The sequence below is a fragment of the Vigna unguiculata genome, chromosome 8 (assembly GCF_004118075.2).
Source record: "Vigna unguiculata cultivar IT97K-499-35 chromosome 8, ASM411807v1, whole genome shotgun sequence".
Lineage (NCBI taxonomy): Eukaryota > Viridiplantae > Streptophyta > Magnoliopsida > Fabales > Fabaceae > Vigna > Vigna unguiculata.
The window spans coordinates 5,709,080-5,730,058 of NC_040286.1; the positions used below are offsets into that span (position 1 = coordinate 5,709,080).

A 20,979-nucleotide genomic window follows, 5' to 3' on the forward strand; every position below is an offset into this window, starting at 1 on the left:
ATATAAAATACTATACACATTAAATATACAAATAAAAAAATTATAATAATTTTAATAAAATAAATAAATTAAAAATAAAATAAAAATAATAATTTAAATTAAAATAGTAAAACTTTAACCGAAAACAGAATATATATATATATATATATATATATATATATATATATATATATATATATATATATATATATATATATATATATATATAAACGAATTTCAACTTTCATTTATATATACATCGGTGTACATCGGAAGTCGACTTTTCGGTGTATATATATATATATATATATTTAGCATTGTTTTTACTTATTTTGTATTTTTTAAATTAATTATTCTGTTAAATTTATATATTTTATAATTTTTAATATTTTTAATATGTATTTTAAAAAATAAAATAAAATAAAAGTTAGAAAACATAAATTTTAAAAAGAATTAAAAATATTAAAAATAGAATTAATTTTTTGACTTTTGGAAAATGACTTCCGGTAATATTTTTTGACTTTCGGAAGTCAACTTTCGGTAATGATTTTTGATTTCCGGAAGTCAACTTCCGGTGATAATTTTTGACTTCTGGAAGTCGACTTTCGGTGATATATTTTGACTTTCGAAAGTCGATTTCCGGTGATATATTTTGACTTTCGGAAGTCGACTTTCGGTGATATATTTTGACTTATGGAAGTCGACTTCCGGTGATACATTTTGGCTTCCGGAAGTCGACTTTCGGTGATATATTTTGACTTCCGGAAATAGTTTTGGGAATGTGATATCCGTGTGTTTTCTTAAATGGTCGAAGGATTTTTTGGAAATTTTAAAAAATGTTGGAGGTGAAGAAGAAATGCTTGGAAGTGTAGGAAGAAAGACCCGTGAGTGGTGCAGGAAGCAACTGCCCTCAAATATTTTAACGGACCTTAGTTCTTGAGCTTTCAAAAATAAAATTTTTGAAAACTTTTTTGAAATAAAAATGAATGGGCCAAAATTTGTGAAGAAATGAAGGGAAAAAAGTCCCTTTTAATCAATTCAAAGCATACTAATGCGTTCACAGTAAATCAATTCGAATAAATTAATGATAAACAAGAGTTTTATAAATTAATCTATTGAAAAAATAAATATTAATTAAATTTTATTTCGTGAAAAAAACTTCAAAAGCGCCAAATATCATTAATGTTAATAAATGTAAGAAAATCACTTTTTCATAAAAACAAAATAGTAAATTTTGTAGTTATAATATTGCTTACTTAAAATTTGTAGGCAAAATTTGGGGTCTGATTGTTGTGGATAAAAGCAAGTATTTAGAAGGAGAGATTTCACTGAAAATATCAATCCAATTTTGTAATAAAAATTGATTGTTGCCAACATGAATGGATAATTTTTCCATCGATATCTTTATAACAAAACTCAAATAAGTGTCATATCTAAACCTAACCAATATTAATGTAGATACTAATTATAATATATATTGATTCACATGTTCTTACCTTACCAACACAACGCAAATCTCTATTTCAAGAACACGAACACGAGCAACTTTACACTGGAACTAAGGTGTCAAAGTGAGTGAATCCAACTTACAACTTACACGGATTAACTTACCATGATTTGAATTAAAAAAGGATCAATTCAACTTAGCTTATTTTTTTGGTGAGTTAGAAAAAGAGTCAATTCACTTACGAATGTTTTTTTTTTTTGCAATTTATTTTATATATTTATTGCATTATAATAAGAGTGAATTGACTTAATTTATTTTTTATAATAATGGAATGAAAGTGTTCACATAATTCTTGAATATTATTATAAAGGTAATTGTTAAAGATTAAATTAAAGTATCAACGTATATAACTTAACAAACAAATTAATTAAACATTCAAATTAAAAATTATTGAGCAACATTCGATCATTTAAAAATATAAAATTGTAAACATATATAATTAGAAGTAGTAGATAATTATAACAAAAAAATTTTTAAAAAATTGTAAAAAAATGTTGGTGAGTTAGGTGGTTAAATCTGACTCAAACTCGTTTAATCCCTGAGTTAAGTGGGACGGACTCAGTTCAACCCACTTTTAAAAAGAAAAACTTAACTCTTTTAATTCAACCTGACTTGACTATGTGATGATTCATGTTGACTTACGAACTTAAACGCATTTTAGCATCTCTAACTAAGTTAGATCACTTGTTTCCTTCCGATGAGCCACACCAATAACTACATTCATTACTTTTGAGGTCTTCAAAGCTCAAATACTTTAGTCCATGGTTAATAATATTACAGGGAACCTCTAAGGTGTATGTATGCATGAATCATTGCATCTATGCTGGTCTACCATGCATCGTGAAAGCACCTGAACCATAGTGAAATTTTAAAAAAAAAAAAAACATCAATATACGTATTTTAATCATCTCCTTGTCCATTGTTAGTAATTTTTATTTAGATTTTTCTTTTTGAATTAATGGTCAAAATAAAGTTTTCTTGTAAAGAATACATCAATAATTGAATTTTTTAGAGTTTGATCTATATGTCTATGTGTTCTTATTATTTAGATTCACGAAATTAAATTTTTGTTTTCAGAGCGACTAATTTAATTTAAACTTAGAATTTATTCAGAGAGACTAGTTTCATTTATATTAGTATTTTATGATGTAATTTCATTTGAAATATTTTGAAGATAAAAATTTTGCTTAAATTTATATTTTAGAAAATAAATTTATTTAAAATTAAGAAATTTAATAAAAAAAAATATATACTTGTAGATATTTATGAATATATAAGACTAAAGTTTTTAATGGATTTTCAGCAAGTAATAGAATAATTAATGACATGATTTTCTTAGATGTAACAAATACTAGGTATATTATAGTCCAATTCTTAAACTATGTCATCTATATATATTGAATCAAAGACTACAATAAAAATTAATAATTAAATAGTAATCAAATTTAAAGATAAAATATAATTAATATAGTTATATTGATTACATAAGACACAATTTTATAAATTAAAAATTACTAATATTTAAAATAGTCTGTATTATTAATAAAAAAATATAATTAGTATATGAATTAGAGTTTAAATTAGTCTCATACATTAACTATCAAATTTATTGTTACTTCATATTAATATTAAATAATTAAAACATTAGTAGCCAATGTCATAAACTATTTTATACTCTAACCCACAAATTAATTATAATCATTTGTTAGTAATATAAACTATTTTTTATACCAATAATTTATAATTTATAAAAGGATATTTAACTTAATTAATATAGTAATTAATTATTTGTTATCTCTAAATTTAATTATATTTAATTATTTAATTATTTTCATGTAGAGGTAAATGTCAAATTCTCTGCCCACATATGAGTAGTCAATGATAATAGATTACTTCACCAAAAGCTCTGCAAATGATAATGAAAATGATTATGCGATATTAACTACTATGACATAATAAATATCTATTAGGATATATTATTTAATAATATAATAAACCTAAAACAAGTATCAGTATGATTATTATTCATCAGAACAAAATAAGGATAAATATAAGAATAAAAACGATTTTCGTCGAATATTTCTGATCTTAAAGTTCGTAAAAATTGCACTTAAAATGATAATATTTTTCAACCAATCTTCCGTAAAAGTAACCTGTTGTTTCTCTTCAAGAAAGAAAAAAGAACAAAAAGATGGAAAAGAGAGGGAGAGCATCGATTCCTTTGGTGCCAAAGGATGAATAAAGCAAAAAAGAAAAAGAAGCATTGTTAGATACGAGTTTTATGCATTAACTTTAGCTTTTTACAGGCTAATTCATATGCAATGTGTTATAAGCTTACTCGTGTTTGGTAGAATTTGGTCAATAATTAAAGATTTTGTGTTTCTAAGCATTTATTTACGAAAATTCTTGTTCTAAAGGCACGTGAAGGGGGTGATTAGAGGATCACTTTAAGGTGCAAAAGACATGAATTCTTGTATTAAAATTTTTACTAGTCTTGTATGAAACATGTTCGTACATTACGCGATAAGTTAATTATTTGCAAGAAAGTTAAATTTAAAGTTATTTGACATGATTTGTATATCATATTACTTATTCCAAAACATCTTAGGTTTGACATTTATATGGACTTTACTTTAAGATTTTCTCATTCTATTACACCATTTTTTATTCTAGGCAACAATGAAAAACTGTAATCCAAAGTCAAAAGAATAGATTTTTTAAGATGACTCAATTTATACCTTACAACAAAAGTAGATAATGGATACCATGGTACTTAGTATTCTTTAAGGAGTTGGTAAGATTGTATAGATAGTCTACAAGTATTGTAAGTGACCAAAATTCCAAATTTCTCAATCAATTATGGTGGATTTTGTGGGATCAAATTGATCTAAATTATTGTTTTAAATTATTTATGATCCCTAAAATGTGGGCCAAATTGGGGGTGATGAATAAAACCATTTATACTCTTTTTAGAATTATTATTAATAAAACTTTTAGGTTGTGTTCTTTTGGGAGGAATGATTTAAGAGAGAGGAAGAGGAAGAGATCGGAAGGATTAGAGGGTAAAGTTGGTGTTATTTCTTTTAAAGGATTCAGAGGTGAATTTAGGGTGTGTTTGCTTCCAAGGATAGATTTAAGGGAGGGTGAGTAGATGGATAAGCAAGTATGAATTTGAGAGTGACAATAATGTTTGCTTCAAGGGATCTGAGCTTATTTGGGAAGATGAATTTGAAGGAGACCTCAAGATTCCCATTCTCTCATTTTGAAGAGATGAGGAAGGAAAGACATGTCATCACATGAGCTTTGACGTTTTTGTCCATAACATTTACATATGATTGCAAAATGATTTTTTATTAACAGTAGTTTTTTGTTAATAAAAAAATATTTAAAATACCTGTTATACTCTAAACTATTAAAAAACTAAATATATATTTCTTTTCTCTTTTTGTTATGTATAACATATAATAATTAAAATTATTTTAAAAAATTAATCTATAACAATATATGAAGAGAATATCCTTTTTTGTATCCATATTTCGTTATTAAAATTGTACCCTTAATCTATAACATCTATAACAATATATAAAGAGATACACTCTTTTGTGTCTATATTTTGTTATTCCAGTTTTACCCTTAATTATTATTTTAAAAATTATTTATTTTATAAATAGTTTACTTTTAACTGTTATCCTAAAACCTTCTTTGTCTTTAACAGTTATTTTAAAAACTTCTTTTTTGTACATATTTTATTTTTTTAATTTTACATCTAACAATTATATATTTCTTATTAATTTTAACTCAAATCCATGAAAGTTAAAATATGTGAAGACACACAAACGTGACAACGCTTTTGTTTTCGCCAGTAATAATAATAATTATTGTTATTAAACCTTGTGGATAATTAATAATAATAATAATAATATTAATTATTATTAACATTACTGATATAATATAAATATTAAAAATAATATTATTATTAATAATATTATTACTAAAAGTAAAACTAATAATAATAATACTAACTAGTAATTATTATTATATTTTATTTTATACTAATTTTAACCATAGGAGTAAAACTGTAATTTAACAATTTTATCGACTAAAACATTATTTTATATCTATCACATTCATCAAACCATTCACAAAATTTACATTCAAATTTCTTCACTTTTACCTTTCCATCCCTTAAAACAAACAACCTCACCTTCCTCTCTCTATCTCCTCAAATCTGGTTACTCACCCTCCCTTAAATCTATCCTTGGAAGCAAACACGCCTTTAGATTGGATTAGGAAGTAAAGTTTGTGAAAGTTTGTGATTGAATTGATCGATGTGACATATTAAAAAACACTTTAATAGATAAAAAAGTTAGATTACCAAAATGCCCATATTTTTATATGTTATATAAAATTATATATAAATTATTTAGAATTACTTTTAATAAATTTTATTAAATGATTTAAGTTATAAAAAAATATTTCAAAAAAATGAATAATACAATATATTTTGTATGAAAATAAATTTAATATGTAAGGTGGAAAAATAAGTGAATATTACGAGGGTAATGTGGGAAAAAATAAATATGAAGAGAATGAATTAGTCATTTAGCATCCGTCACCCTCCAATCTCACCCAGACTAGAGGGATGACATTTACTAGGAATTCAGCTAATCCTCACTTTCTATCCATTTCTATCACCCCAAAAATAACAAGGCAATCAACCTCTAATATTGTTTCTCATTCCTCTTGAACAATGAATACACTCATAAAAACACAGTCTTAGAGTTTGGGAATAGTGCTTATATTGATTTTTCTTGTATAAGACTACACATAGTAATACACATTTTCCCTGCTTGAACTTATGATTTTAATCTTTTGACTCCTTTGAATTTGTTACATTTACCTAACATTTCTCAATTTAAACATAAGTGTATAAATTTTAAAGTAGAGTATGTTAAGCTGCATGAGAAAATCAAGACTCAATTGAGACAAAAATGAAAGGGTATGCAAAATATGCAAATAGAGGAACGAAAAAAAGTGATATTTAGGTGTCAACCTAGTTGGAATATCAAAAATTCATAGTGATGTTTACAAGAGGATAATCTTTTGTTGAAAAAAAGAATAAGATAACATTTGAACTAGGTAGCTAAGTATAGGCATATTTAAGGAAGTCAAAAGTTATGCTAATAGGATACAATCTTTTTCATGTACTAGTCAAGATCAATAATAATGCTTACGAAATTGATTTTTTAATTAGGTATGGTGTTAATAACACTTTCGATGTGACTAATTTATATTTTTTGGATGCATGTGGTGATTTATTTGACTTGAGGACAAAAAAATTTCTGTTTTCAAAAAAAAGGGCATGATATGAACATTATAATCTAGGTATGGGTCTATGACAACTATAAGATCCGTGAAATTTAATTAATTAAATAATTAATTAATTAATAAATACAGATAGTGGAAGCCTTTATGACATTGAATGTTGATGGATGTGATGTGGAAAAGTACCAGTTCAAATGGTTGTGGGTACTTAATTGTGTGAAAGAATTTGGGTTTAAGTCCTATGGATGCCAATTGTGTGTTATTTAATTATTATTGTTTTAATAATATGATTGAGCATGTGGAATGATGAGATAATTATAGAATTATATTAATCATCATGAAACATGAATTGGTTGAATGGTTATATATTGATTTGGCATTGGCATGGTTATGGGTTCAAATCTTGGTGAACCAAATTAAGTTTTCGTTTTGCTAAACTTGTTTTTGGCAAAAAGGAGAAGGGGTAGAAACCCTAGCAACCACGTGAAGGCCCATTGAGGCAAATTTGAGGAGGACAAAGGGAGGCTATTGGAAGCAAGAGAGAATCTAGATCCATTCAAGTTTTTTTAAGCAAAAGGAAACTAGGTTAGGGGAGTTTTACATGTTCTAATTTATGTTAAGCCTGAATCGCATGCTATACATTGTGAAAAATATGAATCTCATCTGTTTCTGCTTAAATTTTTGATTTTCTGGAAAATTTCTAGAAACCGCTTGGCGGGCTATGCATAGCCGCCAAACGGCTTATCATGTTTTGGTACTTCTGAGTTCCCGGGGAAGGAACCGCCTGGCGGCACATTCCCGACCGCTAAGCAACACATATTGATTCACTCTTTTTTTTTGGGTTTGTATGAAGCGCCTGGCGGTAGTGAGCGACCCGCCAGGCGACGCGAGCAAGTGTTGGCTCGAATTTAATGTTTTATGTGATCTGAGTTGTTTTGTTCGAAAAAAAAACTAAGTTTAATTGTTAAAGGATGTTTTAACGTCAAATGGCAATTGATTTCATGTTATAAGGCGTGTGATTGAATGGAACAATGAAAGGATGCTCTTATGGTTGGGAAAATTGGGGTTCGTGGGGTTAATTGTACTGGAAAATGTTAATAGTGTAAGGGGAATGTGGAGGATGATCTGAAAGTATATTGGACTAATTGATACTTAGATGAACCTAGGACAGGTTTAATATTAAGGAAGGAAAAATGATGTGGTGCTATTTTGAAGGAATTACTTAGGGTCCTATTGTTAAATAATAAGTGTAATTGCTTTGGGTTGATGCAACAATGAGAAGTGGTAGTAAGATTAGGTAGTTTTCTGTCTTTGGCCTAAGGTGGAGTATCTTGGTTGTTATTTAGTTAACTTGGAAGGGTGTGCATGATCTAGAGAGTGAATCTGGCCTTTAGTTAATTGTGATATTAAGGAATAAGCACTGTGAGTGCATTGTGTTATGGTAGTGATGAATAAGGTTTACTTTAAGAAAACCAATTTTTGTACACTTGGATGGTTGGACTTAGATGGAAGTAGGAAATTGGATAGTAAGTTAGCCACTAGAAAAGCGATTCAACTAGATTGGTGAAAGGCATCGTGAGTCTTGATGCTTGGATTGAAGAATCAAATATGTGCAGAAGTACACAAAAACCATAACTATGTAGGTACTGATACAGCGCTTGGCGGTGGGTTTAGACCACTAGGCAATAGCGGCAATGATAGTGGGTGCTGGAACGAGTGCGCCTGGCGGTGAGGCTAGTCCCGCCAGGCGGGGTTTGCAACGTGGGTGTTTTCAGAGGCGCTACGCGCATGGCGGTACACGTCACCCGCCAGGTGATTTGGAAGCGGCAGCGCCTGGCGGTACGTGTCCCTCGCCAGGCGATTTTGCTGCTGCAGCCTTGGGTTGCTGGTTTTGCATGCGTGATCTACAAGGCTTTTAGGATACTTTAAAGGTCGGCTTGTTGGTGTTCCTTGAGTTGAGCTCGGAACATATTCCTTGAGTTGAGCTCGGGATAGGGGTTAAACATGTGGCATTCCTCGAGTTGAGCTCGGAATGACATCCCTCGAATTGAGCTCGGGATGGCAGATGAACATGAGGAACCTTTGAGTTGAGCTCGGGTTGGCGAGTGTTGCCGGTGTGAGTGTGCTGGTTGTGGCCTGTACGAATGGGTCCAGATAGATTATCATCCTCAGTGTTTGGTTGACGAGTTTGGTAGTCTTGAGACGGTACGAACTATGTTCGTATTTGGGAACTCCACCTGGCGTTACGATGTATGATTCGTAGCAATGGTTTCCCGCACGTGCTCTATCGGTTGTGATCGATAGTATGACAATAAGTCATCTTGAGGTAATCACTAGAAGATGTAGAACACGAATAACAGGGTTGTGTCCATGTGATATGGAATCAAATGAGGAAATTTCTCTGGTGTGATTGTATAATATATAAATATAACTGTGTTTTATATATGTGTGTATATCTATATGTTTATTCTATTAAGCTCACCCTATCTGCTTGTGATTGGCGATAATCGTGTGTGCGGTACACGTGAGTAGATGATGTTGTTGTAGGTGGTTCTGATGAGGCTTAGCCACGAAACAGGATAACTTGGAAAGCTTTTATATTTTATGATTTGAAATATTTGTAAACACTTATGAGACGCTTTTATATTGTTTTCAGTTTTTATGATCTTTGGATTATTGGTTAATTTTTGGATATTACAACAACCGATCCCTCGTTTAGATGGAAATTTAGGAAGATAAAAAACTAATTATTAAAATTAGTCAATTTTTACTTCAAACTTAAATATGTATCACTTAAGAGTTCAGATTCTTTACTAATTTTTTATTTTGTATTGTCTTTTATTGAGTATTAAAAATACACTGTATTAATATTTTAAATATACTTTTAATATAGTATAAAAAATTAGCAAATAATCCAAATTCCTCGCTTAATCACCGACCTATATTAGTATTATTTACTGTGTTATCATGATATTTTTCTTATATTTACATACAAGTGTAACAAAACTAAAGTGTATTAATCATTTGAAATAAATGGAACAGATATAATATTTTAGTTATCAGATAGAGTATGTGAATTTTCTTTCCTTAAGTTCTTCCATAAACCATTTAATCTTATCAACATTTTTTGTAATGCTTGGACAATTTTTAAGACTTATCAATTTTCAAGAGTTTTGAAATTATGTCCCAGTCTTAATTACATCTAAGTTTCATAGAAATATAAATTAAAACTCATCATTCTACAAAGTTAAACTTAGAGAAACAAATATCCAAAAACAATTTTAGATTTACATGAATGCTTCTCTTACCCTGAACTTCACATGGAAGGTAGGCTTCTCCATTTATCCTTACAGAAATTCACATAAAACCACAATAATGAAATAAAGTAAAAAATAAAGTAGAAATAAAAAAAAATTGCCTTAATTGAAATTTTTATGATTGAGCTTGATTCAAATTCATCTCAAGTCAAATTTTATATCTAGAAGCAAAAGAGAATATTTAAAAAGAATTCTCACATCTTAGAAAAAAAGTCAAAGATTTTTTTTTTTAACAATTAATAACTTATAAAATAACATACTTTTTTTTAATTTATAAAACATAATTTAATTGAAATATTTATACCTAATCAACTTTCAACTTTTTTTTTCTCAAATCCATAAAAACTTATAATGACAAAAAAACACTTTATTTAGAAGATCTGAAAAAAATAGTTAAATAATTTAAATATCCATAAATAAATACAATATAATAGTAATTTATAATAAATATTTTATATATTAAGTGAAAAAATAAAGTAGCATCTTGTAATTGTAAATATTTTTAAAATTATATTTATTAGAATTGTTTTCTTATTTATAAGAATTAAACCCATGTTAAAAAAATGATAAGGAACGTCTTATTGAATCAATTGAGTGTACTCTCTTAATTTTATACGAATTGTTAATACAGCAATTAACAAAAATAATATTCATAAAAATATAAATTACTGAGTATAATTATTTGTAAGAGAGAGACTAAATGTTTCTTTAACGTGTGAGAGTCGTCACTCAATCATGTCTGTTGTTTATGGTCAAAACAAGTCAAATCTGTACACCATGTATGACCTATATGGTCAATCAATATTATTAATTATCATAATTATAAAAATAATACAAATTAATTATTTTTAAAACAATTATTAATTTATTTAGAATAATTTAAAGAGGTTAATAAATATTAATTAAAAATTATGTTTGAAATAATTTAAAGAGGTTAATAAATATTAATTAAATATAACTTTATTTTAATCTTTTTATTAAATTGGCAGTTATAATATATATTTATATTTATTAAATTTCAAAGTATATGGGAATGGTCCTCTCAAACTAATACTATTGATTGATATATTAAAAAAAAATCTATTTATCTGTCATATACATTATCTTTGGTGATTTTTTTTCTACCACATTTTTTTTTGCCGTCTAAACAATTCGAGCCGAAACTTAATTTTGTTGGAATAAATTGTATGTTGATAATTTTATATGTAAGATCCTTTTACCTAATTTAAAATAAATAAACAAATTAGTTTATTCAGATAGTGACATTAAATTTATTAAAAGATATTTTATAAGTTGTTTTCTCGGTAGAAAAAAAAATCATATTTGAATTTGTTAAATAATCACATAACTTTTTCCTCCTAAATATACACCAAGATAATAATGGTTAGCAATTTCACCCATGCTCACATAAGAAAAGAAAAACTTGCAACATTATTATCTATTAACTAAAATATTGTAAAGTGATTACAATACATTTTTTTTTATCTCTTTTTGAATATCAAAATTTTTCAAAGATTTAATCAATACAATTCTCGAACATTAAATACTCGAAATAATATTATAACAGTGTTATTAAACTCAAACACAAACTGATAAGTCACGTGAAAGATTCATGCATCACATAAAAAAAATGCAAAATAAATTCGTCAATAATTGTTTATTAATTGCTAGATTGTTTGAAAAATCTATTCAATACTGATCTTCAATATTAAATACTAAAAATAATTGGCTTACTAAAGTGGGATATTACTACACAAATCAAGTGAAGGATTCATGAATCATGTGAAAAAGCAAAACATATACTCGTAAAAATCTAAAGACAATAAATATCTTAAATAAAAAAAAAACCACTTTCTTTGTCGTTTCTAAAATTAATACAATATTAAGGTGTTTTTACGAATTACTTTCTTACTTTCTGACTATTTTTAAATTAATTTTATATTTATACATTTCTTATAAAAAAAAGAAGAAACTTTAAAATAATTGTGTTAGAATAAAATTTCATTATATTTTACTAAGAAATCTTGTAAGAAGAAGGTTCACTCGTGATTATTAGCTTTTTTTTCTGAAACATTAAATAATGCAACGAGAAAATGAATAAAAGCTGAGAAAGAGAACCAAATCACACACTGCAAGATTCTCTTTTTCTCATTCTTCTTCTTCATCATCATCGTCATCTCCTTCTCCGTGTTCCGAAAGCGAAGGGAAAAAGAAAACAATCACTCATGATAACGAGAAGCACCTACACCATTTAGGATCACCAGAACCAGAGAAAATTTCAAGGGCCACTACTTTTTCCTCTTCCCATTTTGCCCTTGATTTTTCTCCACATTTTCCATTCCACCCCACCCCATAACCATACACAAACAACAACCACAACAACAACATCGTATTCACAATGTTGTGTAAACTCGTTCCTGTGCCGCGCAAGAAAAAACCCGGTTCGAACCCGGTTTACCTTAACGTCTACGATCTAACACCGATTAACGGTTACGCTTATTGGCTTGGCCTCGGAGTTTACCATTCTGGCGTTCAAGGTAACCGACCCAGTTACCGTTTTTTTTTTTTTTTTTTTCAATTCATCTTCCTTTTCCATCAAAGGGATTGGAAGGAAATTCGGTTGCTGGGTATTGCCAATTTTTAATTCAGATCCGTGGAATTGGTTTATGAGTATAAAAGTTAAATTTTGTCGATGGAATTTAATATGGGCTATGTAATGTTAATTTGAAAATTGTTCATTGCTGCATTAAGGATCTTAAACAATATGAACTTATCTATCTTTTTGAGAAATTAACCGAAGGGTGTATAGCTTGTTGGGTTGGTTGAATTTTGCTTTTAATGCAATTTTAGTGTAATTGTTAATTTTGTTATTGAAGGGTGGATTCAACTGAATTTTGAGTTGGGGAAAATACTGAAACTACACTGATGATGAATGTTCATTCTTTTTGTTGTTTTGTAATGTACTAATACCATGGGTGGTGTGTTTTCTTGCTGTGATGGTTTTCGGATACTTAGAGAGTGGTTTAGTGACTTCAATTTTTGTTGTTGTTGTTGTAGTTCATGGGGTTGAATATGGATTTGGAGCTCATGAACGTGACACGACTGGGATTTTTGAAGTGGAGCCTAGACGGTGTCCTGGATTCACCTTCAGGAAATCGATTTTCATTGGATCGACGGATATGGGGGCGAGGGATGTTCGTGAGTTAATGGAGAGGATGGCTGAAGACTATTCTGGGAACACCTACCACCTTATCCAGAAAAACTGCAACCATTTCTGCGATGATGTTTGTGTCAAACTAACGGGGAAGTCCACCCCTCGCTGGGTCAATCGACTTGCTAGACTTGGTAAGGGATATTTGCTTTCTCCATCATATTTGTATAAGTTGATTCTTCACTCAGGTGTTCATGTGGTTCCCCAGATGTTCTAACAATTTTGACACAGATTTATTTAGTCTTGAATTCTTTGCTTCAGAAAAAGATCTTGCTTTGAGGGATCAGTGCGCTACCCCACCTCTAGAGTCTAAGATGACACATACCCTTTTCATCTTCTTTCAAAATTCAAGTAATATAAGCTCTTTACAAGAGGATTTGCTTTTTGCTTTTCACATATCAAACATCACCAACCAATATCCAGACATACATGGTTATGACTTAGAACTTGAGTGTCATGTTTCAGATTAATGTTTGTTTTATATTTCTGTTTTTGGGTTCTAATTACACTCTTAACTTATTGTTGGATATGAATAAAACAACTGAATTCCTTTTTGGGTTGATGATCATTTACTTCAAATGTAAAACAGGAGAGTTTTTTGCAATTATGTATGTACTTGTTTTGTCAAAAGTGAGGATGCAAATGTCTTGTGTTCCAATGCTGCATCTTGTGAAAAAGAAGCATTTTGTTGATTTCTAATGGTAGGTTTTTCTTCTGAATATGAAGGTTTTCTCTGCAACTGTGTTCTTCCACCCAGCCTAAATGAAACAAAGGTTCGCCAAGTTACATTAGACAGGGTTCAAGACGGAGAGAAGAAGAAAGTGAGAACGCATTCCAGCAGGTACGAGGCTTCACCCAAACCTCCATTGTCTAGTAGCCGAAGACACTGCCTTCCTCCATCTTCTGTAATTAATGCTTCTCCGTCCTCAACCATAACAGTAAAGTAAAGCTTCGATGCGTTCCTAAGTCGATGTCTGAAATATAGGCTGTTAGAAACCGAAGATGAGCAGAGAACCAACTTTTTCTTCTGCTCCATCTCTCTGTTCTGCTGTATATCTTTAATTGTGTGGCAATGGAAAAAAAAAGTGAAATGGTTGCGTTGTCTATTCTTTCTTCAGTGAACAGAAAAGGGTCTTCATATCTAGATTTTTGAGATACGTATTGTTGGGATTTTATCTATGTTAACTGCTGATGTAGAAGTAGAACATAGAAATGTGTTCAATGTGTAAAATACAGTAAATGAAAAAGAGATGGTGTGTGTGTTTGAGAGCTACTTGCTAGCATTAACAAAGCCCAAATTTGTCAACTTTAGATGGTGAATATAATCAGGGTTCACAATCTGCATGTTTTTCAACAGTGATGTATATGTGTTGAAGAGACCAAAATAGCTTGAAATATGATGATAACTTTGCTTTCTGGTAACACTCAAATCCAAATTAGGCCTTGGATTGGACCTTCTAAATTGTACGATTGTTCTGAGAAAATTTGCCCGGATTTGTAGGTTGATGATTGGTGGTTAATAAAATTGATAAAAAAGAAGTCTTTTTAGTTCTTATATTTTCTGCTAAACTTGGTTAATGCCCCTATACTTTTATGTCAACAAATTTCGTCATCAAACTTTGAAAAACATGTCTTTCTATGAAGTGATCATGTTTTATAAAGTTAGCAGAAACTAAAATCACATGTTTTTTAACACTACGAGGGTAAAGTACAAGAAATTTGATCACGATTAACCAAAACTAACAGATGAAGAAGAACACGTTTTTTCCTTAAAACAATTGTGAGTAGAGAGATAGATGCAGCTAAAAGTTAGCTTCCAGCTGAATTAGGTACCATTTTTGAAAGCTGGATTTGTCTTGGCATCCGAGGAGAGATAATGATGTGTGTGCATGATCTCTGAGGTTTTGGTTTCTGTGCCTATTAGCTTTTGATGATGTTGAGTTTGCGAATAATCACATATGAGTTGGCATGACATAAATGGCTTACCAATAATGAGTTGGGCACCCCATTATATATATTACGAGTTTGGATCTTCTCTATGATTGCATAGGGCAATGCTATATTCTCTTCCTAATCTTCTTATACATTAATTAAAGAAAGCACTGAATGAAAAATTAAAGCATTTATCACCCTCAAAAAAAGCACTTCATTCTATAGTAAATTCATAACAAAGGAGTTAGTATATATAGAAGTATTCAAGTGTGTGTGGATTTAGGGTTTAGAATTTTAAAATAATGGGAAAAGAACTTGACATGAAGATTGCAAGAAATGAACTTGACTTTGAATGAAAAAAAAAATAATTAGAAAATGGAAAGGGATTAGAATATTTATTAGCATGTTGTATTTAGGGGTGTGGCAGTAGTGTAAAGGATAAGCAGCGTATTATTCGGTTTCCCATGCTTTGTTTGGACATGCATGACATGATATGCTAAACGTTGCGTGAAAGCATAACAACCAACAACCCTTTTTCCTTTCTTTTTCATCTTCTTCTTTATTCATTCCTTCCTTACTCTTCTCGAGTAAGAATCCAACTATGCAAAGCTATTAGGTGAGTGTTTGATTTAATGTTTTAAGTTCTAAATCCACGTTTATAAAATATTCTAAATATCCAATTTGGTCAATGATATGTTGAAACCCTAATTCATAGCTTCTTGTTAAAAGCCTTTCCCATCATGCATATGTAAGTCTTTCCCTTCTTAAAACTCTTATACGATTCCTTTCATATAGGTATAAGACCCAATTGAATGGGACTTTAAGATATATAAATGGATCATTGCATAAGTTGTACATTTATGTCCTTTTTTAGATTTTTTAAAAGAATCACTTGCATAAACTCAAAGTTCTCATAATTTTTTTTTGTCTTTCTTTATCCCTATATAAACCATTATGCTTCAAAATTAAGGTTTTAAGTTCAAGATATTATTGATGTTAGACAAACATATTATTTTTTCATTAAGTTGCCTAATTTTGATTCTATGCAGCAATTGGACACAAAATACAAAGACGAAATCCATAGAAAAGTAATGACAGAGCGTAATAAACAAAGATCGTAGAAAGAAAACACTAGTTGTCAAATAAAGTGTTAATTATCTAACGTCGTTAATATATTTCTCTTCATCATTACAAGTATTTGATCGAGATCGATAGTTTTCGGTATGCACTTTGAACTTCGTGAAATTGACATTGTTAGTAAAATTAACAAATTTGATCATGTTCTAGCATTCCTCAATGGAGTTTCTTATGTTAAAACATCACAAAATATCACGAAATCCAATAAGCTAATGTGAAGAAAATAATATTGTTATTCAAATTTTCACTACAATAAATTATTGTTTTATTTCCCAATTATTATATATAGATAAAAATGTATATGTAAATTTTATATTATCACTACAAAAAATATTGGAATTATCGACGAATGTATTTTTGTCAATAAATTTGAATTACCACGGATTTTGATATTTTAATTACTAACGAAAAAATTCATCGCTAAAATAGATTTCATTTATCAATGAAAAAATTCGTGAGCAAAATCTGTCACTAACATAGATTTCAACCTTAAAAGGCTGCGTTAGAAATAGAATAAAATTATGTTTTATAAGTAATATTTTTATAATTTAGAGAAGCTAAATTTTTAACTCCCGTTAAAATGTTTCTTTTAAATAAATATTATTTTTCCGAGATATTACTTTTAAAAGCCATTAAGATAAGAGAAATATTTCTTTTCAAATTTAGAGTAATTCAATATTATTATATAAAGTCCATGCATTCAATAAGATAAATAATAATGTAACAATAAGAGAAAGGAGAGTGGGAGAGAATAAACTAAAGCAAAGCATTCAATAATATTCCATATCACTCTTTTTATAATTTGAAGAAGAATAAAACTCATCAGCATAAAATAAAATATTATAAAAATAATCTAATTCACCATGTCACCTTCAATTTTCACATGATTCCTCAATATTATTTTTATTATCTTCATTATCTATCATTCTCCAAGAACGACATAGTTGTCTTCTCCAACCTTTGCATGGATTTGTGTGGCATAAGAGGGTTGTATTGCGTGGTAGTACTCAATAAGGTTTCTTCACAAAATGACCCAACAAAGTCATTACTTTATTTCTGTAACTTATAGCACACTTGCCATTTTTTAGAAATTGCAAATGTTCAACTCCTTCTTTTGTCATTTTATCATCATACAAGCATAATAAAAGTAGACCATAGACATATTTTGCTTTTTGTTAACACCTAATTTCATCTTACCTAATAAAAATCTCTTATGAAATAAAATAAAATGAAATAAATAAATAACAAAAAATAAAAAATAAAAATAAAAATATTAAATATTAAATAAAGAAAAGTTTTTGTTGATCATGCCCAATCTTTTTTGACATCTTCCATTTGTGTTTTCATTTTACACATTGATTTTTAATTTTTTTAGCCCATTTTTTTATATACTCACACCACCTTTGTTATTATTATCCTTACTCTTTGCTTTTCTACCACCTTTGCTCCAGATAAAGAGGTAGTGATATGATTCTAATAATTAGAAATAATATCTCTTATAATAATTAGAATCAATTTTATTAATCACGTTTTGATTTTGTGCTATGATTTTGTTGTGATTTGATTCTCATAATATATTTTCATCACGATAAATTCTTTCCTTTTTTATTTTCATTGTAATTAAGGGTAAGATTACATTTGGATTGCAATGGCGTGTATAAATTATGTGAAATATCATAGGAGAAAAGGAGGATGATTAGGGATACTACTCTCTTTTCCTAATCATAAATCATAATACTATTTTGTCATTTTTTTTCACTTTAACGTGAATGGGAGAGTAAGATTGTTAGTGACATGGGTTCTCGAGCAAGTTCCGCTACAAGCAAGTTCCTCACTATAATGTATTGAATTATTGGTCTGTTTGTTACTTCTCGTACTTCGTTTTAAGTTCACATGTTTTAACATTTTCCATCATGTCTAGAGGCACAATACTACGTTCCAATCTTCATCATTCTCCCTCCGTCACCAATCTTTTTCATCAATATTACACCTATCGCACATTAACACCATGTGTATTATTAATTTTGCACCCGTCATTATTTTTATTTCATCTTTGCCTTTCTTTTAATTTAAATCCACATTTTTACAAACCCATGTTGAAAAGTGAAATTGATTATTCAAAATAATGGCATTTAAATACTAAAAAAAATATAAAAGATAAAAAAATATAATAAACAATTTAAGAAAAATGAAAAATTATTTTTATTTTAGTGTCTATTTGTCCACTCGCGTCGCAGGACACTTATTTCAAATATTTTAAAATACCCACAAAAAAAAGGGTTTTAGAATTAAAATTAAGTCAATAAAAAATTAAAAATAATGTTCTGAATAATCTTTCTATAAGAACTATGTGATCGTTGATTCTCCATTATGAATGGAGATACGTAGTTGTGAGGCCAATACTTGCCAGGTTTACGCAATGGTAGTATAATGCAGGTGGTTAAGGAGAAAGAGAAAAGAAGAAAGAAAGAAGAGTGTGAAAAGTGGGGAAGGAGAAGGAAGAGGAGGAACCAACGACTACGGCGATGATGGTGGCAATGGTAGTGGCAGCGAAGGATTTACCGAGAGGGAATGGTGGAGGTTCTAGAAGAAAAAAAAAATTGAAAGATAAACCGTAAAAGGAAAAAAAAGAAAGAAAGGGGAGGAAGAAGATGACCAGTGTGCACTATTTATCGAAAAAAAATTTGGTAATTACCGACGAATTTTTCGGTCGGTAATTATCGACAAATTTTTTAGTCAGTAATTACTGACGATATTTTTTGTTGGAAATTATTGACATAATTTACAAACATATTTTTTCATCGATAATTACCTACATAACATAATTTTTGTCAGTAAAATTTACCGACAAATATTTAACTGTCAGTAATTTGGTTTACCGACAGATTTTGACTATCAGTAATATCAGTTTTTCTTGTAGTATATGTTCAAAAATTTACCTATACATTTACATTGGTACACAAATACTTATCATGTATTTTTTTTTCATATGTAATTCAAAGTCAATTGATTAAGGATTAAATTTACATGTAAGTTTGGCGCTTTTAGATGGGAACACTTTTGAGGAATTTTGATTGTAGGTATTTGCTGTAGGTGACATCAATTATCTTGTGGTGGAGGTCAAGTGGAATAAGTCACAATTAAATCGTACTTTTTTGCCTAATAGGAAGCGTTTGATCCAATAATTGGTATCAAAGCCAAGGTATATAATGGTCTTTAAGTCCGTGGTATTTTTTACCCCAATAAAAAAATACTCTAACCTTGTATTTGACTTTTTTATACTCTTGTAGTTGAGTGTTGTGAGATTTGGGTTAAATTTTTGCTTTGGAGAGTGTGGGTGTACTTGGGGTCAAAGAGCATGGGAGAGTAGTCTATATGTTGTATAATTTATCACATAAGTGTTATTCTTTGCTTGTCATTAAACAATAGGTCGTGGTTTTTCTCTGATTTTGGGGTTTCCATGTTATATTCTTATGTTTCTTATTTTTATGTTATTTATTTGTTAGTGGGGTGATTCTTAAGGATAAAAACGATAATATTCTTAATTGATGATGCATTTTTCGGAACAATATTTACAATCTTACTTACCAAACATTACTATAAAGATAATAGTTGCGAATTAAAGTGTCAACTTACATAACTTGACAAACAAATAAATTAAACATAAAAAATATTCAAAGATTATTGAACATCATTCTATTATTTACAAAATATCAAAGTGTCAACCTACACGATTAATAGTAAATAAATATTATAAAAAATTTGTGAAAATGGTAAAAAACTAATAAAGGGTTGTTATTGGTGGGTAGTGGGTCAACCCACCTTTAACATGGTTCGTGTTGACAAAAGCAATACAAGTAATACAAGTCTAAATGCTGAAACAAGATTTTGATGATGATAAAAGAAGCCTGAAAGCCATCTGGAAGTCAATATGAAGACCATGCGTTGTTATGTTTAAAGCTATTTTGTAAAATGTAATTAGATTAGTTAGAATCAGTATTGTACAAGAAAATTCTGGTATTTCTCGAAAAATCAAAGTGATAATCGATTATCACTTAGAATAATCGATTATCCTTAGCTGAACTAATTTTTTCAAGAAAGCACTGGAATAATCGATTATCACCTATGATAATCGATTATCTGCTCAAAAATTTGTTTTTCATAAACCACACTGGAATAATCGATTATCACTAGTGATAATCGATTATCCTGGTCAGTTGGGCGCGACTGTTCAGCTTTTTGACCTAATTTCTAGAACCCCTATTTAAGGAACCTTAGAGTTACTTCTCACTCACCTTTTTGAGAAGCTAGAGTGCTAGTGCTGTGATTGCAAGAAAGTTCTCTGAGTGTTCTCAATAGAAGCTTTGAAAAACCTAGTGTGGGTAGAGCGATAACTTTTCCTGAGAGGTGTTCTAGGAGATTGAGTGTTGCTGCTGTTGCTAGGAAAGCTAAGGTCAAGGTTCTCTGTGTGATTCGGAGAAAGGTGTTCATCTCTTGTGTGATTCAAGAGAGGTGTTTTCTTTCCTTACACTCTTAATATCTGATTGTAAATCTATTACTTGTTAGTGATT

At 29.2% G+C, this 20,979-nt stretch overlaps 1 protein-coding gene across 1 annotated transcript; it reads left to right on the plus strand.

Annotated features, from left to right (window-relative positions):
* Positions 1-12,239: 12,239 nt before the first annotated feature.
* LOC114195514 (deSI-like protein At4g17486) lies at positions 12,240-14,659 on the plus strand. Its single transcript, XM_028086013.1, has 3 exons — positions 12,240-12,665; positions 13,186-13,473; positions 14,066-14,659. Exons 1-3 carry the CDS (start codon positions 12,527-12,529, stop codon positions 14,284-14,286), a joined length of 648 nt encoding a protein of 215 aa, XP_027941814.1. The 5' UTR covers positions 12,240-12,526; the 3' UTR covers positions 14,287-14,659.
* Positions 14,660-20,979: the final 6,320 nt, after the last annotated feature.